The sequence below is a fragment of the Oculina patagonica genome, chromosome 4, assembly GCF_052425735.1.
Source record: "Oculina patagonica isolate OP01 chromosome 4, crgOcupat, whole genome shotgun sequence".
Taxonomy (NCBI): Eukaryota; Metazoa; Cnidaria; class Anthozoa; order Scleractinia; family Oculinidae; genus Oculina; species Oculina patagonica.
The window spans coordinates 21704819-21731572 of NC_135761.1; the positions used below are offsets into that span (position 1 = coordinate 21704819).

Below are 26754 nucleotides of genomic sequence, written 5' to 3' on the forward strand. Positions count from 1 at the left end.
AAATCCAGACAGACTGATCCAGAGAATCTCTTACAGACAAAAGGACTATATCTGCATGGAAGAAAAACGTTTGTCACTGCAATGTTTTGTTATTATTTCAGCACACAGACTTCAAAGTTTCGCGATCGACCAAAATGGATCGGAGCTTAATATATCATTATATACCGTAGTTAAAAATGTTCGGGTTGTAGCCAGGCATGTTAAAAATACAAATTAATAAGTTGACACTAGCTAAAAATATTGTTTTTGGACGTTTCGGACACTTACTTGTTGCACTCGGAAAGTTCATAAAATTTAAAAGGGTGCGTTTCTTTGGGAAAAATCCAAATCCGGATTCTTGATCCAAAAACGGATTTTGCGTTTCTTAACCTATTTCCGAAAATGGATTAATCTTGGATCAATGATCTGAAGAATCCACACTTCGAGTGGATACATCAGATCATATCTGAATCCGGATTTTTAGGATTCATGATCCGTGCGTTTTTTTGGGAAAGGATTCGAAAAAAGTACCTTGGCCCAGCGGTCTTTGCTGTGAAAATACAGGTTTGCTCTTTGTAAACACTGCCATACGGAAAGTTTTAGGCGGTTATTTCGATCAAAATACAAAAATATTTCACGATAAAAGGAAACGGTAGCTTCAGATAGGTATGTAGTATCATTTTAAACGGGATACAGGTTTCCTAGAACAGCCATTTTGTGCCATTTTGTATCCTTTTAAAATTGTCACGAGTGAAATTTGCACTGATCATTTCGCACTCATTTTTCGTTCTCAGATGCTTTCTCGCCACATTGTGCTTAACGCTAAAGAAGATCTACTTCGACGTGTGGTTTTTGTAAAAGATTTTGTATGCTTAAATTATTTTAGCTAGGATACTTTCGACGAAAAATAAATTTTGTACTGATATTTTGTGTTCTGTGCGAAATGTGTTTACGGGGTTGTCATGGCAAAAAATCCGTTTTCGGATTCTTCGTTTCTTTGAAAGCAAAGTATCCGTGTGATCTGAGATCAATGATCCAATTTTGGATATTCCCAAAGAAACGCACCCTTAGTTTTTATCACACATTCGTTACATATTTTTAACAGGACGCCGTTGAACATTTGCATTTTTATTTTGCTAAAGAAGGCAACAGTAGTGGCCGAAACGTCCAAAAACAATATTTTTAGCCAGTGTCAACTTATTAATTCGTATTTTTTTATACCGTAGTTACTATCTTATTAAATTGACTTTTTTGCTTTCGAGATGTTTGGCATTTGGATCGTGTATAAGAACGGTTGTAATGTGGAAAAAAACCGTATCCTCCTTCGGTCGCGAGATATCGTATCGTCAGATTTTTTTTAACACACTAAAAGGAAAAACACCAGCCCGAGTTTATCAGGAAATGAAGTATTGGCCTTTTTGGGAAGAATTCAAAGAAATTTACAGCGAACGACATTTTTACATTGAAAGCAGGTATACAAACAACAAAGGAACTCAGGGGTTTTCAGGGAAATTTGCACTAAGAAAAATGATCGATATCGCACGAACTGGCGAATTGCGATGCAATGGTACTCGGGATTTGAAGTGACGGGGATGATCGAAGGATTTTTTTGGGTTTGAAATTTTGGATTCCGGGATTTTTTAGGTGGGAAAATTTTGCAAGTACAAGTAGGGATGTGTTTGGGTATTTAAAATAATCTGAAGATTCGTGGTAGTGCCTTGGCTGCACAGTTCTGCAAATAAACTACAAACAAACGTGTTTTGCTGTTGATTTTTGAAAGGTCAATTTTTGATTTAAGGATTTTTGGGGGTTATGTTGGAAGCCCTTGGGATTTTTTTAGGTCTTGATACCAAGTCCCGTTATGTGAAAATACCTGGCATTTTTTTTAAATTGCATGCGATAAAAACATCGACATACATGGCAAAAAACTTACCATCCCGTTTTGAAGCGTTGAATAAAGACTGCATAAGTTTCGTGTTGGTGGGCTTTTCTTGAGACGACAAATACTGCAAAATCTGCCTTGTACGATTAATGAATTACTGAGAGGAAAACAGGAAATTATAAGAACGAATTGAATGGAGACATCAAAATCAACATATCTATAGAATCTCTTACAGACAAAGGACTATATCTGCAGTCAAGATTAACGTTTCTCAGTGCAGCGTTTTGCAATGTTTTGTTAAATGAATTACTGAGAGAAAAGCAGGAAATTATAAGAACGAACTGAATGGCGACATCAAAATCAACAGATCCATTGAAATTCTTACAGACAAAAAGACTATATCTGCACGCAAAATAGACGTTTCTCAGTGCAGTGTTTTGCAATGTTTTGTTAAACTTTTTCTGGTGAAAGGTGAAACCTTCCCCCACCCCTTCCCAACGGTTTTTCTACGCGAAATACCTCGTCTCGTCATGTAAAAATACCTGGCATCTTTTTGAAGTTGTGCTAGCTAGAAACATCGAAAATACATGGAAAGAAAACTTACAATTTGATTTTGAAGTTTTAAATGAAGACTGCATAAGTTTCCTGTGAGTGGGCTTTTCTCGAGAAGACACTGAATTGTGGTCTGAATGCTATTACTAAATACTGCAAAGTCTTCATTGTGTGCCTAATGAGTTACTGACAGAAAAACAGGAAATTATAGCAACGAAATGAATGACGACGGCATCAAAACAGAATTATTTAGGACAATAGACGGGAAAATGCTAACTTAGGCCTAATTTACGCTATGCATTGACATCAGCTCAATGTATGCTTACAAAAATGGCATCGAAATACACGTCACTTTCCCGATTCCGCATGGTGAATTGAAACGAAGTTGAATTTCAATGTTTAGGACTTAAAAATCGAAGTATATTTTTCATCATGCCGTTTAGGTTTTCGGATTTTAGTGTAGCCATTAAAAATGTCCGATTGATATTCAAAATAAAAAATAATAAAATAAAAGGAATATCAGAATAAATGGATTTTCGTCACTGATATTCAGATCAATGAAAAAGCAGACGGGATGTTTCAGAGAACGCTATATTTTGGTCTTTACGCACGGTACCATTAACATATAAATATGAAGAAATGCGCCGCACACCATAAAATGAATTAATACTAAGAATATACGTGATTTAAAAACTAGCTATTTACAATAATGTACATATGACTAAAAAAAAGATTATTTAAAAAGCTGAAAAAATAAAATTAATAGATAATAAAAATGATCCTATTCATACGCTTTCCTAAATAAAAATGTCTTCAGTTTCGATTTAAAACGTATAAAGTTGTCCTCATGTCTTATTTCTCTTGGCAATTTATTCCAAACAGATGGAGCAGCAGCGGAAAAAGCTCTGTCAGCAAGTGTCTTCTTTATCTTCATGGACGGTGGTACCAACAGCACTTCAGAATTTGAGTTTGGGAACTTTGGCGCTTGGCCATGTATAGCTTTTAACGTTGTAGAAACCGAAAAATAGTGTACAGAAAAGAGAAGGTTAACAGTTTCAGTGTTTTAATATAGCAGTTTTTAATGAAAATGGACCTCTATTTTAAGGTTTCCTGCGACAGAAATATAATTTTTGGCTGTCGAAAAATCTGGTAAAATCCGTGACATGGCTGGCTTTCTTTTCTTTGTGTGATATGACTCTTTAGATAATAGCAAGTTCCATTTCTTATATGTGTCAAGAAAAGAAACGTTGGGCATAGAAATTATTGCAAAAATGATCAGAAAGAATTTCAGGTGAAAGACTAAATAAACCTATGATGTGCTGTAGATTTTGGCATTCTTGTAGGTGTTTAAGCATTGCACTATTTTTGAAACAGTTGCACGGGATCTCGGCTTACACTTCGCTGAGTTCAGCTGAAATTTGCCATTCTAAGCTTGAGGAAGATGGTCATACTGCAAAACAAGGCCTTCATTTGGGCGAGTATATAGGTGTTCATGTGTTGAAATAAATGGTAGTTATTCGGGTGGCTGGAGTCTCCTCGTAATTCCGATCCAGCCTTTTGTCATCAAACAGAGGAGTAACTATTCCAATGAGGGAAGATCAGCAGAAAACGTAAACTTCTTCTCACCAGTCAGTCAATCATTATTATAAGGAGGGCCCTATATTCGCAGGGGAGGACTTATAAGCGGAATAATAAAAAAGACGTCTCGAAATGAGCATTGGGATTGCCTGTCTTGTTAGCTTGGATTGCATGCTCCTGTGGTTTTGCGAGAGAAGGGTGATGTCGTCGGCGAAGTTCAGATCTTCTAGCCGGGTAGTGAGGGTCCACTGTATGCCATCCTGATGTTTTTCTGTCGTCCTCCGCATTATCCAACAATCAGGAACAAGAAGGGCGACATCAAGCAACCCGGGTGCACTCCAGTGAGCATCTCAAACCGGCAGTTCTGAAAGAACTACGTTGTGGATTACTCTACAGGTGCACTTCACATAGGTCTTCTGTATAAGAGTGATGCATTTCTCCGGGATGCCATAGTGGCGTAGCAGCTTCCACAACACTTCCCTATCAACGCTGTCGAATGCCTTCTCATAGACCACCGTAAAGGTCGTACAAACAGAAGAGTTCCACTCTAGAGACTGCTCCAAGGTGATCCTCAGTTTGATCTGTGCATGACCCATCTTTCCTGAACTTCCATTTATTACGGAAAATGTGCATAGTACCCAGCCTGTTCTTCACTTTAATCGTTTGTCCACTTCTACTTTCAAGTTCTTTAGAATTATCCTATTCAGTACTCTTCCGGCCGTCGACAGCAGCATGATGCCTATCAAGAGAGGATAAATTATCCTCTCTTGTGCCTATCCAATTCTGACATTCCTTCACATCTCCCTTCCCTTTTTAATTTACTAGTTTTAATTAAGCTTTATAACGTCATAATAAAGCAATATTTCACTCAGTAGTACTGCCATCCAGCAGAGGGTGACTTATATTCCCGTCCCCGCCCCCCTGCTAGGAGTTCGACCTTCTTTTTTCCTTTCCGTTTTAGAAGATTTTTTAACTTCCAATTAAAACTTAAGTGTGTCAATAAAACCTAGAACACCAATACTTCTAGCATGGTCATTTTCATTTTCGTAGAGTCTGTCCCGGCGACCTGCCAATGACCGAGAAGTCGGTGGTATCTAGTTTCCAAATTCATTCGAACCAAAAAGTTAGATAAGTGAAACGGCGTGCATTACTGGTCAGTGGCAATTGGCGTGACCGGTTATAAAAGCGTGAGGTGGGACATTTTCTGTCTCCTGCACCTATCACGTTGAAGAGGTAAGAAATTGTTTATACAGTCGAACTTCGATATAACGATATGCCAAGGAAGCAGTAAAATTATTGTTATCGAAATTCCCGATATAACGATATGGCCGTAAAATAACCAAAAATATCGTTATGTAGGGGTAATCTTAACATTTACTTTATTACTGGATAAAGAGTATCACTTTCATCATCGTATAAAGCTGTTGTCAGAAACGTTAGAGATAACTCGATTACTGTTTTGTTATTGTATTAACTTCAATGTTTTGCTTAAATTCTGACTGTGTACTGATAATATCGTTATATCAGGGAAGATTTTACGTTCGGCCACTAGATTCTCATTGATAGACTTGATATATCGGGAACATCGTAATATCGAAGATCGTTAAGTCGGGGTTCCACTGTAATGATACCAACATGGTTTTGAATGACATTTTGTTATAGTTTATCGACGCAAAAGCACTTGACAGTGAAAGTGAGAGACATTTCAAAACTTCGACGTTTGGAAGTCATCTTTGACTCTATTATCATGTACAGAGTTAACGGTTGCAGTTATATGTAAAGTTGACAGAGCACATTTGAATATTTTAAAAGCGTTTCAAGTTCATTAGCGTTCAAAGTGTCAGAGTGTGCTACACTGATTAATTAAACAAATACCTTCACACGTATTGAGTGATTACGTTTAGTTTTGGGTCTTTATTCACGAATAAGGAACAATTCGTGAACTACAAAAAAACAGTTGTCCTTGGCATTTTTTCACGGAATTTTTTTTGTTTGATCAGGCGTTGTGTTCACAGTGGTAAAACGCAAATAATAGTTTATCGACGCAAAAGCACTTGACAGTGAAAGTGAGAGACATTTCAAAACTTCGACGTTTGGAAGTCATCTTTGACTCTATTATCATGTACAGAGTTAACGGTTGCAGTTATATGTAAAGTTGACAGAGCACATTTGAATATTTTAAAAGCGTTTCAAGTTCATTAGCGTTCAAAGTGTCAGAGTGTGCTACACTGATTAATTAAACAAATACCTTCACACGTATTGAGTGATTACGTTTAGTTTTGGGTCTTTATTCACGAATAAGGAACAATTCGTGAACTACAAAAAAACAGTTGTCCTTGGCATTTTTTCACGGAATTTTTTTTGTTTGATCAGGCGTTGTGTTCACAGTGGTAAAACGCAAAAAATGGCGTCACGTCCCGTCTTCGCTGCCTCGAGAAATAGCACGGTGAAAAAAAAAATCAAGCTGAAAAACTCAGCAGAGATCAATAACAAAATTTTTCATCCATAAGCTGCGAAAATTTGAAACTTTCTATGGATAATTTTGGCGGGAATTACACACGCGCGTGGCGATTGACCGCTGTGTGGGGGTTGTGACACCATGGCTTGTAAATTGCAGCGAGGTTTTGTTCTTCTTTGTATTGATGTACATGTTGCCTGCTACTCTACGCCATTATTAAGTCGTTTAGTAAAAGTTGAGACGAATATAAAAGACACGAAAAAAATATATTTGTGTGTCCTATGGGTATAACTTCCAAAGTAAAAAACAAGAGATTAAAAAATTGAGAAATTCTAATTTAAGGATCGAAAGTGTCAACTGAAACATTTAGTGCAAAGCGCGATTTGGGTGTTGCTTCTTTATTCTTTATAACATTCAAGAGATAATCTTTGTCCTTAGTTGTCATGTTGTGTTTAAAGGTGTCTTGCGATGGCATGATAACGGTATTCACTAGTGGGTTGATTTAGATGCCCAACAGTAAACCCGACATAATTTGCACCACATCAATTACATTAGAACAAGTATACAACGCATCGCGCGCTTACGCTGAGGCTCAGCGACTTGATTTTGTTTCCACTTTAAAGGATCCTAGTCAGCCTTCTGCCATTTTCTATGCCATCTAAATTCGGACATTTCGCATGTTAAAAAGAAATCCTCGTCCAACCTTGTGCGTTTGCTTTACTGAGGTCTTAAGCTGCCACAAATGATTTTTAAATTATCGGTGCTTATTTTTGACCAGTTATTTTATAATTCTTTTGTTTATTTGGAGTGAAATTTTTGAGTTGAACTTAAAAGATCCTAGTCATCCCCCGCCATTTTGGATGCCATCGAAATTAGGAAAAAAAACTATGGCGAAGCGAAATCTTATTGCACTTGAAGTCGATTTATTTACTTTTAGCAGTTTCACATTGATCTCTTTCCTTGAAACACTCTGCGAAAAATATCATACCGAAATTCTCGTATGTAAACAAAAACAAAGGCGTGGCTGGCTATAGGGCCCTTTAAGTTTGCGGTTTCTGCTGATCATGGATTTCGGAGAATTAACGTCTTCATACATACTGATTTTTTATCTTTGAAAAGTAAGTCTAAAATATTCGAGATTACACCTAATTCCAATAAGGTTGTCGATGACAACGTGGATGACGTCATCTTGGAACGAGTGTGATGGACTGGGTTTCTAGAAGGCAACCACTGACGTATCAAACCTATTCTCCAGGCCTCCACGGCTCCTTTGACTAAATTGAGGGCATAATGCATCTTTGGACGCCATAAATAAAGTCAGATTGTGAAACTAAAGAAAACCTGTATGGAAGCCTCTACTTCTTGTGTTGGCTCTGCATTTGTTGTTGTGTGATTTTCATTTGTTTATATTTTGATGGACTCGGGATCACACGGATCTTGTGTAAATGGTAAAGATAAATCGCCAAAATATTTGTCAAAATGACGCTGAAAGTTGGAAACTTCCTCAGATGTAGGTCTGAGGCTTGAAGGAGCTCATCATTGTCATTCAGAAACTGAAAGTAATTATATTCATTCATTTTTTAAAGCAAGATTTTGGAAACACAATAGCCGATTCCCTCTATAGCGCGCGCCTGCAGGGAATCACGGTAGTTGTATTCGTCAAATCTTGCGCGAGACTCAGCAACGTGCATCGTTGCTGAGTTTCGCGCAAGATTTGACGAATACAACTACCGTGATTCCCTGCAGGCGCGCGCTATAGAGGGAATCGGCTATTTAAAAATTCACTAAACAATAGACAATGGCTTTCTTTCTCATAAAATTTTCCTGCAATTCGTTTGTTTACTTTAAGCAGACCTTGAAATCTGATTGGTTGTTTTGTTTTATTGTTCCTTTCTCATTGGCTGTAAAAAAGATGCGATTTGGAGCAAAAATAGTGCGATTCGTGAATAAATCGCACTCCTGAGAGCCAATCAGATTGCAAGGATCACCAGTGATTTCAAAATGGATGTAATAAAGCAAAGGATATTCGATGTTTGAGTAGCCAATCAGGCGCGCCAAAAAAGCTCTCCACTGTTTTAGTGTACATGTATACTAAACCTGGATAACCTGGGAGGGTTGGCATGGTAGCCAATGTAAACCATGGAGGGGCAGGCTAAGTAAGTAAGAACGAAGTAAGAATGTAAGAAGCAGAAGTAAGATTTATGTTATAGAAGATATCCAAACTTTGATTTCATTCTTCGTACATTAACCAAGGCCGTCTGCTATCTGGCTAATCTCAAGCGAGAGATGACAGATTTCTAAGTGCTCAGTATAGCGATGAAATTGTTCCTCAATCATTGATTTGTAGTGATTTTCTATCTCTAGTGCTCATGCCTCATAGTCCTTGTATAGTGAAGGCAAAGTTTTAGAAGTTGGACCACATCAACCGCCATGTTTTTTGACTGCTTCCATGCGACAATCAAATTCCTTTCTACTACCCCGCCAGTAACAATAAGGAAAAAGAGATCTCTGGTCATGGCCATGGGAGTGGGAAGTGGCTGTTTCAGTCTTATACGTAGGCTGCAAAAAGCCAGTATTATTCAACAGCGGCACCTTTTTGCATCGGCAATTACTTGACATAAAAACAGTTTTGTGTGGACGTCAAATTTAAATCTTCCTGAAGATGACATTTTAGGCGAAAACGTTTGGCGTTTTTAGATTTTTAAGAACTTTTATAATGCTCTAGAGTAATAATAATTGTATTTCTTTATTGCATGTAACAGAAAGGAAAGCAGAGAAGAAAGACGTAACTATGGGGTAAGCTATTTTTACTGTCAGTGGGGTAAATAGGATACAGTTCAAATTGTGTTGAAACCGAATAAGTGCTTTATTGATGCTGGATCCAATAATCCAATTTTTTGCGATATTTAAGATAATTATAGTAATTTCCGTTATTAATGGAAAATAAAAATCATCCTGGTTTAAAAGCTTAAAAATAAACACAAATTTAATCCACAATCGTGGCTTGACTTCTCGGGAGGAAGCGTCTGGTCAGAGAGAGGTGTATTGGAAATATATTGAGGCTACCACAATCGTAAATTGGCTACATGTGTGTCCCCTATAGTGGGAAAATATCAACAACTACATGCAAACAGTGACGCAAACACAACTCAGCTGTTTATCACTTTGCGAAACGTCAGTGAAAAGAAATAAGGGAGTAATGGAGAAGCAGAAAAATAAGCATGTTCCAAAAACACACAAAAAATCAACTTAACGAGTTTGTACAATGCCACCATACCAATGCCATACCAGAGCATGCTATATGCAAAAAGCATGGGAACGGTGGGAACCTGCTTCAAGCTTGCAAAGCACTAAGGCTACTGTGTAAAAATGTTAAGCACAAATGTTTTTCGACTACAGCTAAATTCTTGTTTGACTGTTGGGAAGGGAACTTTACCTGTTTGCATTTACTTGTGTGGCGTGTGTTGTACACGCTGTGAGTGTTTGCTCTTGTGTTGATTTTTTCCTTTTTGCAGTAAACCCGCAGCATCTGACACTGAAAGAAAGGTAAGAAATATTGATTCTTTCTTATGCATCACGCTGTTATAGATATACGTTACAACCATAGTGTTCAAATCTGCTTGTAGCCTGCCTAGTTGGTGATTATGCTGGGGTTTACGCGCGTGAGAGCAAGCGGCGAAGGCGCGACAATGAGTCCAACCCACTCAAGGAATGTTTTTTGTGGGTTTGTGCAGTCCGGGTCTCTAAAGTAGCACCCCGTTTTAGGAACAGGGCAATTTTTTAACCGCCTTTGGCTGCTGATAGCTTGAAATTTTCCTGCGATCGAAATATCATACCCCGTTCCAGGAATCGTCTCTAAATTTAAAACCCCGTTCTTGATCGGGAGCACAAAATCACAACCCCGTTGGGCGGCACATACCGGTATAGGTACTTTAAGGGAGTACCCCCCTGCCCCCGGAGTCCAACAAAACCGCCAGCTACGCAGACAAATCTTCTTGTGTTAATTTGTGTTAATTTTGTTTATAGGAAAAAAGGAAAACGTCTGCAAAAAAGCGAGCCAGTCCAAGATACGCATTAAGATCGAGTAGAAAAGCCATGTAAGATGTTCATTTTATTTCATTAATTATTTTGTATTTGCCACGGGATCGTTAAGAAGTGTGAGTCGGAAAGGCATGCAATGCGTGCGAGGTGCTCTGCAAGGGATTGTACTTTGCTGTCACTTGGAATATCCAGCGGAATCGTGATTAATAGAAACTCATAAGGGTTGAAACGTGTAACGCGAGTTCACAGCGTTTTGAATATTCAATTTGGCCAAGTACCATATTTGGTAACACGAAGAGTTTGTACGCGAATGCTTTACACACGTAACGACACACGCAACAGCCATTTTCGGTAATGCGGTCAGTTACTTGAATTCCGACCTAAACACCGTAAATTGCTTACGGAAACTTTAGAAATACATTAAGCGTATCCAAGTGATGTTCTTCAGGCTACTAAACGACGGTAAAACAGGAGTATTTAACACGTTTCAACCCTTGTGGGTTTCTGGTTCTGCTGTACATGAATGTTTTCTTTCAAAGTACTCACATAATGATTCATTCATTCATTCATTTATTTATTCGTTCATTCGTTCGTTTGTTCATTCATTCATATGACCTTTCGTCCTTGTTTTACGTGATCACTGATCACCCAGCACAGCAGCGTTATATGCTTCACTGATTTCCCAGGAAACTAACGATAATCAGAAGTAGTTTTTGTTTCTTTTTCAATGAAAAAAAACTTTAGGATGTTATTGTTTGTTCGCATTTCAGTAATTTAAGCTGCTCCAGATTCTTTGAAATATGTGAACAGTGTACTTGTTAGTTCTGCTTTCTCAGTTCTGATTTCAATTGCCTGAAATTTTCGCCAGCTATTTTGTCTAGTACAAAGCCCAAAACCTACTGGCCAAAACTGGATTTCTAATAATAATACTGTAATTAATAATTTATTAATTTATATTGCGCTTTTTAACATATAAATGAGCAAAAGCGCATTACAATATTAAAACTTTTAAATATTAAAATAAACTAACTATATACATTACAATATAAAAACATAAAAATATTAAAATATACTAACTATATACACATTATTGACTAGATCTAAAAGTTAAAAAAAAAGCTAATTTAAAAAGATATGTTTTCAGACGAGAATTAAAACTAAAAATAGAACTAATATTACGAAGGCTAGCTGGAAGCGCATTCCAAAGTGTAGGCGCACTGACACTAAAAGATCTGTCACCAAAAGACTTTTTCATTTTCCTTTTGGGTGCACTAAAAGCGTACCTGAATTTATAGAGCGCAGTGAATACTGTCCTGTTTCTAGTTGGCTACAAGCCCGGTTGCATAATACAATTCAGATTACGTGGGATTTTTTGCAACCATTCCCTGTGTTACGTAGAGGATGTCTTGTACACCATTATGGATAATTTGGCCAATGGTGGTCTAAAGAATATGGTAAACACGATACTGGTGCAAAAACGCCTTTGGAACACCAATACCTTTTGCACAAAATCGCACTTATCTTAAGATGCTTAATGTAACCGGACCCTGGTTATACTATCGAGTTTGCTTATGTGTGAAATATGTTTATTTACTGTATAGGACAAGCCAAGAGCTCCTGGTACCCTTCAAACCCGAGCCATCCGTCTCTCCACCGTCCCCATCGAATGCAAGTACATCTACTGGTGAGTCTGTTGACTGATTAGAGAATAATACATTTCTTTTTGTGGGAGGCGGGGTGGTCTTGTGGTTAGTGGGTGGACTTTGGAGATCGAGCCCAGGCTGGGGCCATGTGCATTGTATTGTGTTTTAAGGAAAGGTGCTTTGCTGTAATTATAGTGCCTCTCTGTACCCCGGTGTATTAATGGGTACAGAGGAGCATTTATCTATGGAGGGTACTTTGGACTAATTTTCCATTCTGGGGGGAGGGGGGAAGAAATACTTCTGGTTGCCTCATGCTACTGAAGCAGAGCTGAGCTCCGGCCTGATGGACCACTTGGCTCGTACGCATTTTTTGTTCAAAATGACTATAAACCAGTTTGATTTATCAGTGTTCCTTGTTTAAGGGTCATGGTAATAAAACTGTTGTAGTGGAAAACATACAAATCAGTCTTGCTTGAAATGACCTTGACCAAAAATTCATTCACCCCTCCCCCCCCCCCCCTTCACTACTTACACATAGAGGCTGTTGGAGTGTTTATTTCCAAGGAAGAAAAGTTGGTTCTAATTTTCTGTATGGGAAAAATAAATTTTAAAATAAAGAGTTTTCATAATCGTGTAGTTTACGTTGTGTTGTTTACTTGTGTCATAATGTCAATGTTACCTTGTGGTACCTGCATTAATTTTATCTTTTTTTAAAGCAAGTAAGAAACAGCTTTGTTTTGAATATTCAATAATGATGACACTTTAACAGCTTTACCTTCTTTCTGCTCCAGCTGCATAAAGTAATAAAACGGTCCTTTTTTCGTACCTAGTTATCTTAGATTGTCTTTTCAGCGGTTAAAGGAGCTCTTGATGTTCTAATAAATTATTTTTTGCCATACAGATTTACACGATGCACCAAATTTCCAGTCAAGTCTAGACACTGGATCAGTTCAAAACAGGTCAAGTCTGACATCGTCAAGTTTTGAGCCTTTATTGCCAGTAATGAACACTGAGACCCAAGCGTCTGCATATAGTTTGATAAATACAACTGCAGAGAATGGTTCAAGTGGTTCAAAAAACACATCTTCAAATGAAAGGAGTAGATCAGGTAGTCCTTGCAGTGCAGAAAAAGATATTGAAGTATCCGTTGATGACGATAATAATAAAGAAGAAGGGGAAGGTGAAGAAGAGTTACCAGAATCTCAAAAACCCGAGGCAGAAACACAAGAGGATTCTGAAGTAAGTGAACGAGATAGGAAATCCAGCTCAGGGTCCAGTACAAGTGAGAGTTTATATTTCGCACACTCTTTGGTTTTTATTAGAGCGGTTTTCACTTGAGTGTTGAAAGTAATTCACGTTTGCATTGGTTTTGCATTACTACGCTTTGTGATTGGTTTAAAAATCTCGCACCACTTTCTTGGCCAATCAGAAGTAAAGTATGTTGCACCACTTTCTTTGCATCAAATAAGAAGCAAAACCAAAAACCAATCATGACTCGTTCATACACGTTTTCCTGCATCCCTTGAATTTCGATTGGTTAAGTGGGTTGTCTTGATTTGCTTGAGTGATAGGCCCGAGCGATTACTTATTTTTTGGTTTAATGACACTAACGAAAACCTCTTCCTTTTTCTAAATTGTTACTTAACTTTGCAGAATGGCAGTATGTTGTCATCACTTGAAGAACTCTTGAGTTTAGTCAGGGCACAACAGACGGAAATCAGTGAGCTACGTCAGCAGCTGCAGCAGCTTACCCAGTATCAGGCTGATGAACAACGGAAGACGGCTTCCATAATGCACGATGTACAGTTGGTTAAAGAGATGGTCTCTACCATATCACGAAGCAAACAGACGGAATTTTCCAGCGAGGAATGTATCCAATTTATTATACCATGCTTCATAGGTCCTATGCAATCTCTAACATTGTCTCTCAGGCTCTAGATAGATCAACCACTGTTAACGCGCTTTTGAAACAATTGACAATAAAACATATCGATTCGCCTTGCCTTGAAAAATAATTGAAAGCGGTATTGTTTAAAGTGGACAAGTAAATGGAAGTACTTGAGAAGTTGTTTAACCATTCTGACACCCGAAACAGTCATTCACAAGCAGAATTTCAGATATGTGGCACAATATTCAGCTTAGGCAAAGAGTTGTAAATTCAAAACTGTTAGGCATAGAGTTGTAAATTCGAAAATCTGAGGAACAATGACTGTATAACTTGGGGAGGGAAGCAAAAAAATGCGTAAAAAAGTTCGTTGCTTTCAGGAAAGGAGGCAATGAATTCAAAATCAAGTAGTAAGAGTGCAAGAGCTTGATGGTGTTCATGCGTAAGGGAGTTTTCTCCCTCGGTGACTCTTACCACCTCTCGTTCCGTAAATAAATCTTATTTTGCATGCTACAGAAACAGAGATACGTTCGGCTCTGATGAACCACGTGCTTTGAACAAAGCTGCCCTAATTATATTGATTTGAGCAACTTAGGTGTATTTTTCAAAATTCATCTTTCTTGACTAGCTGTTTAGCTCAGAACCAACCAGGAGATAAGAAAAGACATGAACAGCAACAGAGTACAATGTCACAAATCCTCACCGCCACCCTGTCAGGAAAACCGGGCAAAGCTGTCCAGGCTAAGGTTAAGAGTGCAGTGGTACCATCAGTACGGAAAGTACAGGAGCGACACCACATTGGCACAGGAATCCCTGGTAGATCAGACAAAGATATTGAAGACTCTGTTAAAGTTAAAGAAGAATTACCAGAACCTCAAATTCCTGAGACAGAAACACAAGATTATTCAAAAGTTAAGAAACAAGATAAGAAATCCAGCTCAGGGTCCAGTACAAGTGCGTGTTTGAGACCATTTTCAAGTCGTGCAGAAAGAAAAGGTTTTGATACAAAAGTTTTGGGGAAGGCGAATGGGAACAGAGTCCACGCAGATGTGTTAACAGAAGATAGAATGTTGGATCGGTGGGAAAAGAACGTTGCTGCTGCTGCTGATGATGATGATGATGATGACGATGATTACGATGAAGTTGTTCCTAGCGGACAACAAATCAATAAATCATCTCATAAAAGAACGTGGGAATGTATGTTGTTTTCACTTGTTTGTTCGTTTTCTATAGCTTTATTGATAGTTTTTTCTTCACCTAATACTGAATTAGGCTTGATTGAGGATACGCAGAGGCTTAGAAGAAAAGTTTTCTTGTATTTTATAAATTTAATTATGGTAATTGAACTGAGTGGAGTGCAATTTGGTCTGAAATCATACGCGTGATTTCAAAATCAAACGAGCGCGTAGCGCGAGTTTGATTTGAAATCAAAAGTATGATTTCAGACCAAAATTGCACGACACGAAGTTTAATTACCACTTTATTACATCCATTTTGAAATCGCACAATTTAGATTTTAGTCAGTACCAATATTTTATTGATCCAGTAGCCGATTGGTAAGAAAGCGGAACTGGAAACGCTTTACATCTCATTTTGAAAACAGAAAGACAAAGACGTCATGTGTCAAAAACTCAGTCGAGCGTAACGGAGGAAAACACCTTTTATTCAAGGAAACTCGCGCAGTTCTCAGCCTCAGGTTCTCAAGCAGAACAAAAACAGTTTTATGTACTTCAACGTTCAATCCTCGTTATCTGACTCAATTATGTAAGTTTCTTTTGTGGTTGTGGTTGAGACTTCTCGTTGTCTTGTGGAAGAAAATGGTGCAACCTATCGTGTTGAAGATTTCTTGTGAGTTGAGAAACTCGATGCCCATCGCACGATGCTCACGTCTCGATCAGGTCAGTAGATGTATTTTCTCCTACAAATGCCGTTTTATGGCACTCCACATGATTTAAAGGGATTCCTGCTCGTAATAATCTCCGTCCTTTTTTGACCTCAGGCTAGAAATGATCTTGTCAAGTTGTTCCGGTGGCATTGTTTTCGTGGTGAAATTTTCAAGATGGCGGAACTGGCACCAGCTTCTCAAAGACATTCAATCATCGTTTTGTCATATTTTGACGTATTTTGGCGTATTTTTATTTACAGCGACAGACTTAGCTCTTGTGTTGTTTCGCTTGAAACTAAAGAAAACCTGTATGGAAGCCTCTACTTCTTGTGTTGGCTCTGCATTTGTTGTTGTGTGATTTTCATTTGTTTATATTTTGATGGACTCGGGATCACACGGATCTTGTGTAAATGGTAAAGATAAATCGCCAAAATATTTGTCAAAATGACGCTGAAAGTTGGAAACTTCCTCAGATGTAGGTCTGAGGCTTGAAGGAGCTCATCATTGTCATTCAGAAACTGAAAGTAATTATATTCATTCATTTTTTAAAGAAAGATTTTGGAAACACAATTTAAAAATTCACTAAACAATAGACAATGGCTTTCTTTTTCATAAAATTTTCCTGCAATTTATTTGTTTGCTTTAAGCAGACCTTGAAATCTGATTGGTTGTTTTGTTTTATTGTTCCTTTCTCATTGGCTGGAAAAAAGAAGCGATTTGGAGCAAAGAATAGTGCGATTCGTGAATAAATCGCACTCCTGAGAGCCAATCAGATTGCAAGGATCACCAGTGATTTCAAAATGGATGTAATAAAATGTTAAATCAATCCTGTTGGTTAAAGTAATATTTATTTTGTATATCACTGAGGGTACCAAGTACCAAGTAGTTGTAGGTGCTTTCAACTAAAGCAATAAGTTATGCAGCTATATTGCAGGCTGTTTGCATCTGTGAATGATACTTGATATTGCTTGCAGGAGTCTGGCAGGCACGTTTCTCATTGGTGGAAATTAACAATATCAGAAGTACCGACATGCTTATGCCTTTGACGCAATTGTCTATAACGTGGTGGTTTGAATGAGTCTTGATCACTGTAGCTTGATTGTTATGTTAACTGGTAACTAAATATTTCACACAGACCTGCATCAGGTTACCACTGCTCTGGATAACCGCAGAAGAGAAGAGAAAGATTCCCTGGAACCTGCAATGCGACAGCTTGAAACACAGACCCAGTCATTCCAGGCAATGACTGAGAGACTGTTGTCCAACATTATGGCTGACTTTGAGGTCATGTTACAGAAACAGTTGTCATCATTCATAAAAGGGTAAGTGTGCAGTGGCGGATCCAGACCTTCAGCTTAAGGGCGAATGGTCCAGACCCTAGAATAAGGGGATGCGCTTTCGGAAAAAATATAGGTGGGGCGCTCCCATAGATCCGCCCATGAAGTGTACATAACTTGTACAGAAAAAAGCTGGTGGCCAACACCTCTTTAATTGCTAAAACAAATTGCTGATACCGTAATGCTTCGATTTAGCGCCCTCCTTCCAATAATCGCCCCCGTTCGAATGTGTTTTTGTAAATAAGCGCCCCCATTCTTATAGGTGCCTGTATTCTAATAAGCGCCCCCTATTGCGGATAAATGCCCCTATTCAAGCCATCGACGTCGAATAGAGAAACGCATGAACATTAACCGTACCGTACATGTATATATTTACTGCTTAAATGAACAATTATTTTAAAAGTAGCTGAACTTGCAACAATTTGCTAATATAAATTAAAGTTTTGTTTTGAACATTTGGTTGTTTCTCGAAAAATTAAATAAACGCCCTGTCCCGAATAAGCGCCCTTTCTCGAATAAGCGCCCTCCCTTAAGGTGCCAAAAGTAAATAAGCGCCCCGGGCGCTAAATCGAATCATTACAGTAGTAGTCAGAACCTCCTTTTATCGACTTTAATAGGCCTTATCACGGTTTTCGATGCCATCTTGACGGGTAGGCAAAGCGAGCAAAAATTACTAATTGTATGGGAATCCGACGGCTAATATCGTATTTTTTTGGTATTTTTTCCGCATGATTGACGCCGTTCGCGGGAAATGTTTGAGAAATTAAAAACGTAACTGAACGCTTTTCTAGCCCACCTACATTGATCCTTTAAACTCGGTGAATAAAAACTTTTGCCTAGTATCTTAACTTTACAATTCATGAGTTGTCCAGAATTCAATTTTTGTAGAAGATATTTGCCGTCGAATTCCTATATAAACACTGTAATTTCTACCCGCTTTGCCTACTCGTCAAGATGGCGTCGGAAACCGTGATAAGGCCTATCAGTCAGAGGCTAGTCGGGTTCACTTTACAAGGTACACAGACTGCAATTTTTTAAAGATTTGACATTAACTCTTCTATATGTGTCTGCAGCCTTTTGTACAACTTATTGGCTAGCATCATAGGTAGATGGTAGATAATCTTAATCAGATTCTAGCACGCAATTTATCCGGTAGTATAAGACCTGTACTTTACACAATATTACATGTAATTATAATAATAATGACTTTATTACTGTGTTAATTGCATCTAGCAGTGTGGAATCCACACTGCTAATAGGGGACACCTAAAAGGTAAAAAAAGGTAAAGCCTGCTGTCGAGCCAAGTGGCTCATCAGGTCGGAGCTTATCCCGGTTTCTGTACCATTAAGCGGCTAGGAGTATTTCTACTCCCCCCTGGATGGGATGCTAGTCTATCGCAGGGTTACCCCCCAGCAGTAAATTCGCCGGTACCCATTTATACACCTGGGTGGAGAGAGGCACTATGAGAGTAAAGTGTCTTCCCAAGAACACAACGCAGTGCCCCGGCCAGGTCTCGAACCCGGACCGCTCGATCCGGAGTCCGGCGCACTAACCATTAGGCCACCGCGCCTCCCACGGACACCTAAAAAGAACCACCTAAATTGAATATAAAATTGAAATAGAAACAGATATTATATAACATATTTCCGAAAAGATATTTAATTATCAGCAATTTCTCAATTACAGTTACTTTTAAGGTTTTAAAAGCCAAAAATTTGTTAACAAGTTGTTGTTGTTTTATTTATAATGCACAGATTCTTGTCCAATTTAAATTCTCACTAGTTTGCATGAGGAGATGTCGTGGCTCTTGTCAGAAGTCTTACCTTCGGTCCAGGACTCGGTGCAAAAAGAGATTGGATTGGGCTTGAAAGGTCTACGTCAACAGCTGAGTGAAATGATAGCGTCATCTGCAGAAGCTACTTCACCACAGGCTCCTGATATAGCTCATACTCAGGTTGGTGGTTATGATGCAGATAGAAATGTTCTTAGGTTTAAGGGTTGGACTCAAATTCCACTGTGTATAATGTTTTCCTTAACAGTGACACGTTTTTGAATGTCAAAAATTTTTCTAGAACTCGACACCTCTTATGCTATGGCAGGCATATGACTCTCATATAATTATTTCCCTGCTTATATCATGTGCATTATTAATAACGTTTGTTGTTATGGTAACCACCGAGTACTGTACATTTATTAAATTCCGACACAGGTTTTGTCACTGTTCCGAATTTTTAAAATTGGTTCCAGTTGAAAACTTTATCATCTTAAACTGAACGCTTCTACGACTCTAAGTTTCATTCTTATCTCTTCGTTTCTACAGTTGCACGTTTTCTTTCTGAATCGACGCTTCTATGGCACTACGTTTTCATTCTAAATTGTACACTTCTACTACTCTACTTTTTCGTTCTAAACACTACACGTCTACGGCTATACGTTATTTTTTAAACTGTTCCCTTCTGCGACTCTACATTAGTTTCCAGTCTTCCATACGATTCATTCAAACGAGCTTAATTAGCAATAAAAATAACAACAACAACCGTAGCAAAGTTTCAGATTAGGCATAATAAAAATTTTCATTTTCAACCTGACTGAACGATGGAACAGAATGGATACATAGAGTTGTGGGACCGGGCATATACATCCCAAGAAATGTACAAATGGTTTTTGTGAAGCATGTATGTAATGAAAAAAATAGTACACTATTTTAGTGTAATGCCCTTGCCTTAGTCCCTCTTGTTGCACTTCGCAGAAAACTCTGTAAAGAGCGTAACTGACAAATTTTGGTTGCAATAATTATTATTTTTTTTGCTAAAACTAGTTCCCTCTTAATTTGAATTTTATGGCAAATGCTATTGAAACGTTACCACCGTGGTTGTGTATGATTTGTCATGGGTTAGCATCCCATGCAGGGATGTTAAATGGGAGAGTTGAAAACACTGACCCCCGATCCGCGGACAACCCACTGACCCCCCACTCCGCGGATCACCCTACGGACTACTCCGCGGACCATCCTACGGACTACCCCTACGGAGTACCCTATAAAATGAAACGAATTTATGTTTACGAGGAAAAGAGACACGAGAAACCTACCTGTGCCACTTGCACGATCGAACAAAACAGCCGCCATCTTGTTTTCCTCGATCCAGTCCTGTGCCCAGTATGCCTCGATCTTCGACAAACAGGACTTCATCGGCTAGTAATAAAACTAGGAACGCCGGAATACTAAAACCCGGAACGCAGAAAATATATTGTGTAACCCTTACAAATATAAAGAGCTAACCATAAACAGGCTAACCAAAGTACATAGTAGGCTAACCGAGAGTTCATAGTAGGCTAACCGGAGTGAATAGTAGGCTAACCGGAACAAATAGTAAGCCTACTATATATGCACTGCGGTTAGATTATTATTCACTCCGGTTAGTCTACTCTTCACCTCGGCTAGCCTACTATGTACTTCGGTTAGCCCGTTTACTGTTAGCTCTTTATATTTGTAAGGGTTGCACGATATATTTTATCTGTTCCGGGTTTTAGTATTCCACCGTTCCGGCGTTCCTGGTTTTATTACTAGCCGACAGTATGTAACAAGAAGGACTGGATCGAGGGAAACAAGATGGCGGCTGTGATTGATCGATCGTGCAAGTGGCACAGGTAGGTTTCTCGTGTCTCTTTTCCTCGTAAACATAAATTTGTTTCATTTTATAGGGTACTCTGTAGGGGTAGTCCGTAGGATGGTCCGCGGAGTAGTCCGTAGGGTGATCCGCGGAGTGGGGGGTCAGTGGGTAGTCCGCGGATCGGGGGTCAGTGTTTTCAACTCTCCCATGTTAAATCATGTTTCAGAAACTGGTGCGGTATTAAAAGCCAAATGTATAGGTCACTCGAAGTGTGTGCAATTCTTAATTTATGTCTTAAAAGTCAATGTCTCTCTACACAGGTGATAGTTTCAAGACTGGTGGAATCAGGACAATTTGGTCAGGCATTTGAAGAGGTAACTTTGGAAGACGAGCTGCTACAAGTCGCTCGTTTCATGTCGATAGTTAACTTGCGAATAAGCTCACTTTAGTAGCGCGGAATTTTTTTATTTGATCGTGCGTAAAATGCACCAAGCAACACTGAATGGCTCTGATCCGGCACGATCCTCCGCCATTTTGTTTTTCATGCCCGCGGGCGCCCTCCGTTTCCGCATCAAGCGGTCTACTACGATTAAAAGGAGCGACTTGGAGCAAGTCTAGTTTGGAAAGTGTTATGCCGTTTGCCTTTTAGACTAGTTTCCCCTTTTTCTTGTTAATCACTGAGTAGAAAGGCAAGAAAAAAAAAGTCATTATTAAAAAAATTCCCCTATCCACCAAGTGTATGAATGGATACCAGTTCTGTCGGTTGCCCTGGTAGCATCCCATCCAGGGAGGAGTAAAGATACTTCTTGTTGCTTTATGGTAGGGAAACCTGGATAAAGTTCGGCAGTAGGCCTGAATGCAGACTTCGCCTACAACTACCTTATTATAGGAATTTAACGATACATGTAATTAACGCGAATTTCAAAAATTCGCGTTAATTACATGTACCTTAATTTACGTCATTGTTAATTAAAAGCACACTTTTTTCAGCATTGTTATTTTAATACACCATTATTTCCGGAAAAGTTATGTTTAAACGACATCTACTTCTCCGTGAAGGCTACAGGAATAACAGAGGCAGCGGAAAGCACGAGGACGGGATGTACTCCATCCCTGGATCCATTCATTTAATATTAGTCACTATTTGGTCTGTTTAAGTATCTTTGTTGTGTATAGTTAGTTAGTTCTCTTCGCGCCATGAGGCGCATAAGGCTGTAACTGTCTCTCACCAACTATCAGAATTAAACCTCAAGTTCTGTTGTTGGACGTTGTTGTTTTGTCTTTTAAATAGCGTAGTTTGCTATAAAAATTACTACGCATCAAATTCGCGTTAATTAACTGCATGTAAGCACACACCACACGAGAATTCGCGTTAATTAAATGTATGTTAACAAATTTTCGACAATTCGCGTTAATTTTATTACGCGTACATTTTGTTCGCGTTGTTAAAATGCTTCGTTATATTCCTATAATAAGGTACTCCGTCCTATTGTCTGATACAAAGAAGACCTTGTGTCTCACGTGGTACAAAGAATATAAAGTATTAAGCCATGGTGACTAGAATTTTGGATCTGACGACTTTTTAAACTGTAGAGCAGTCTGTAGTACTGTAGGTACTCCAGCCAGGAGTACCTAACGAGAAAAATGAGAAAAATCGATTTTTCGTTGCTGGAAACGATCACTGGACACCCAATAAGTGATTTACGGTTAATAATTAACATCATCTGAACTGAAAATACCCCGATCAGTATCAAGTCATTTGGGTAAAAATTTGTTCTCGTATTACTATTGAAGTCAACCACAATAGCGATAAATAAGCGGCTTTACACTCCGCCAGTGCAAAATAATTTCACCTAGCATTACAAGAACGAAAACCTTGCCAAGTTCCTCACAGTTCTTATGACCCTAACAGAACCGTGTTTTTGTTTTTATCTTAGGCACTGTCAACAGCAGATCTAACTCTTGTGATGTATGTGTGTGAACATGTGGATGCTGAGACTATCTTCTGCCAGTCACCTTGTCCTCTATCACAACCAGTCTTACTGTGTCTAATACAACAACTGTCTGTGGATCTTACCATTAATACAGAACTCAAGCACAAGTAAGTACAACTGTAAATGCAGCTGTCAGAAATATGTTATTGTTATTTGTTGGTACCGGTGAGATCTGGTTTTGATTCCACAGTAAATTTCAGTGCAAAGTAACTGTACGTTAGAACCAGGCAAAATTGGATAGCTCAAATGGCTCTGGGCAATAATTCATGCAATTTTTAACTACATATGGGTTATTAATTATGGCTCTTTTCCTAAGATCAAGCTCTCTCGTTTATGCTAATTTTTGGTGACATGTATCGATAATCTCAAGAACGAGCTTTACATTTAAGGGAAAGCATAGACTATTTTAACAATAGAGTGTTTCTGTCAAGGAACTATCGGCTGATAGTTGCCCCGCGGAAATTTGATGGTCTTAAAACAAATATTAGCCCGAGAAGCGAAGCTTCGAGGGCTAATATGCTAGTTTTAAGAACATCAAATTTCCAAGGGGCAACTATCAGACCGATAGTTCCGAGACAGAAACACTCTATTGTCTTTATTGTTCACCACTAAATTTTCTTCCGCGCGCACATACAAAAACAAGCATCGTAAATTATTTTTACTTTTGAGGATAAAAAACTCAATTGAAAGCCAAAATTTAACAAACGAAACAAAACCAGACGAGAAACCCACTAAATGCAGTGAATTTGGTTGGGTTTTTTTGTCTGCAGGCGGCTTGTTTACAAAAAACAGTCACGGGCGGGCACTATCGATCCGGGCATTTTTTCACGGGAGGGCACTATGGGCTGATAGTGCCCTCCGGCGGACGGGCACTATCGCGTCACGTGTTCAATTTAAACCAATCAGAATCGGAGAAAATTTAGTGGTGAACTATAAGATCTCATAGTGCCTCCGCGGACGAACACTATCGCGTCACGTGACCAATTTAAGCCAATCAGAATCGCAGAAAATTAAGTGGTGATCTATAATGTGTATGTTATTACTATTGTTATCAGGTCCTCAGTTTAGAACTCAAATATTTTACTTGGTAGCTAATTATGTGTTCTATTTTAAATGTGACAGGTACATACAAGAAGCTCTTGTAGCCCTAGACTTACGCGATGAGGCAACAATAGAATACATGCCAGGAGTTCTTGAGGGGTTATGCCAGCAGCTTCAATCAGCTATCCGTGAAGCATCAGGTCCCATGCAGCGATCTCTAAAGATATTACAAATGGCTGCAGTGAGCATTTCACAAGAAGTATCTATCTCAAAGTCAAAAATCAGGGCATAACACCTTTGCTATAATGTGAAAGATGAAATCTAAGAGACCTTTGTGGAGTTAGCATGACAAAGTCCTAGCAGTAGTTTTGAGCCAGGACTTTCATAATGTTGTGTTAATGTTATATTAATACCATAGCTAATAGAGGTCCCCCTCTACTATGTAAAGACCAAGCAATTAGAAAACAACCTATAGAAGAAGAACTTTTATTATAGTACTGCCAGTAGTATTCATAAAAACTAATTGGGGACACTATTTGCATTAAAATATATCAAAGCTACATAAAGTTTAAAATATTTACACTTCTAGGATTTACAATTCTAGGAGAAAACCATAGTACATAGATCAGTAGATAATTAAATGAATAATAAAATGAAAATACTATATTGACTTTAAAAAAGGGGAACTTTAAAATGTAAAATGCAATTAAAGATATAAAATTTAAAAAGTTATAGCGGCCTAGCATCAAATGTCACATTTTCACTCACAAGACATTGACAGAAAGCTCGGAGCCTTTCCTCCTAAGGTCTAAAGGTCTTTTCTTCTAATACTGTTTTTGAACATGTTGACATTTGGTTTCTCCCTGTCACTGTTATCTAATTCGTTCAAAAGATGGGGCCCAAAATATTTCCATAATATACTGTGCGAAAACGTGGAATATTAAAATCAGCGTTCCTCAGATTACAGTACATCGTTTCGGGGTGTATTAAATATCTTTGTTATATAAGTGAGCATAAGTACGTGTTTTACTTTATTGCGCGCCTTTATCGCTCGACTTGTTAAATGTTGTTCAAAGTGTAGCTGCTGTACTTGTTACTGTTTTATTAGCGGGATGACACTTGTGAACTTTTTACATTGTAAGTCGCACTGCAGCTGTGACTATAGTTAAGTTGGTTAATTACCTGGAATCTAGTTATATGTTCAGAAATAAATCAAGGATGTGTGATCTAAAGCATTTGGTTGTTCTTACCAGTTGTTTAGAGGCATTCAGGTTTAAAAGGAGCCTGACCAAGCCATTTTCTCACTCAGTTGTCATCACCATCAAAGTGAAAACAACTCAGAGAACATGCTGCACTTTTTTTGATTTCCTATAAGGAACCTTATAACATGAAATATTCGCGACACGTTAATTTCACGAATATTGCGATTCCAAAAAATCGCAAAATTTAAAGTAAAGATGACGCGAACAATAAGTGTCGAAAACATAACATGACGCGAAAATTAAGTGACTCGCATTATGTCAATAATTAAGAAAGAATAAGTTTAGCAACACTGAAGGAAGGAATTTTCTATGTAAATGGATGTTGTCGTCAATTGACTCAAGAACAATAACTCATCACGTACAAGCATGACTAAGTCGTATACATTGTGAGACCTGCCCTGTTGATGCTATTGTCGAGATTTAGTCCCGCCCTTGCGTTTTCGTTTTTTGTTTTTGTTCCTTTGATAAGTCGTTTTGTTTAATTGAAAGGCATTTTAGATAATATTGCCAAGGAAATAAAATTGCGTCTAACTAAAAAACGCGAGATTAAAGTGATACAAAATACATGTTTTCGCAGAATCGCGAAAATGAAATGTCACGCGTGTCGAGAAAATGTCATGTTATAAAGTACAGGCAAACCCGTTTTTTGGACACCTCATACATATAAACTCTTTCTATGTAATATGAACGGCCATAATTCAGACACACTTCCTCGCCTTTTTTACCATGCAGAGAAGGCATGGCTATTGCCCCATCAAGGGTTGCTCCAAAATGAGAAGTTCTGACATAGTAACCTCAGAAGCGGAGGATCAAATGATTTACCCCATGTGTGCCGTTCCCCTTGGTACCAGAGGATTTTTTTTCTCGCGTGCGGTGCATACTTCGGCGGCCGACAAGGCCGTCGCCACGAGTGTCGAAAAATAGAGACATGACCGACACCGGAAACCTCGCAAGAAAAACTTTTGGCACCCAGGGTAGTGTGTCGTTTATAAAAATTGCAAGCGCTAATGCAATGTCGGTTTGCGTTTTCGCTATCTTGTAAGAAAAAAACTCGTTTTCATTCCCACATTTAAACACACCACCTTATGGTTACTCTAATGGAGAGTACACCTTCCCTCTCTTACCCGGTTGGTCAGCGCGCATATCACTGAATCCCCCTTATTATAGGTGCGAATTATTGGAATAAATGACGCACATGCTCATTTCGTGTTCATAATTATATAAACAAAACTGCTAGCCTGCTTCGCCAGAGTTCAGTCGCGAAGTAGCTTCGAAAAATGCTGCAAAACACAATTTTGAAGGTCGGAGAAGGTTTTCAAGCATTTTATTTATGTTTACAGAACTAGCTAATACTTTGTTAACGGTTCGGACCATCAACAATCGGCTAGGCACTCTGATTTAGTAAGCATTGGGAAGGCTTCTCACGAACATTTAGGTTCATGGCTTGTATCGTCGACGAGCATCAATCATAGAAACTTTCAATAGAACTGTTAAAGTTGAATTTACATGACCTTAGTATTTGCGGACTCCTGCTTCAAAGATTTTTCTGAATTTTGGCTAGGTTATGTATTAACAGTATATACTTGTTTCCAAAAAATTAGCAGA

At 38.5% G+C, this 26754-nt stretch overlaps 1 protein-coding gene across 1 annotated transcript; it reads left to right on the top strand.

Moving 5' to 3' along the window:
* The first annotated feature begins 7780 nt into the window (after positions 1 to 7780).
* Positions 7781 to 25113, top strand: LOC144651685 (uncharacterized). The gene is made up of 13 exons (XM_078511632.1): positions 7781 to 8008; positions 9212 to 9245; positions 9965 to 9995; positions 10476 to 10546; positions 12092 to 12174; positions 13035 to 13372; positions 13787 to 14003; positions 14655 to 15215; positions 17039 to 17225; positions 19024 to 19195; positions 21173 to 21226; positions 22790 to 22953; positions 23969 to 25113. Exons 2-13 carry the CDS (start codon positions 9241 to 9243, stop codon positions 24177 to 24179), a joined length of 2094 nt encoding a protein of 697 aa, XP_078367758.1. The 5' UTR covers positions 7781 to 8008; positions 9212 to 9240; the 3' UTR covers positions 24180 to 25113.
* The last annotated feature ends 1641 nt before the right edge of the window (positions 25114 to 26754 follow it).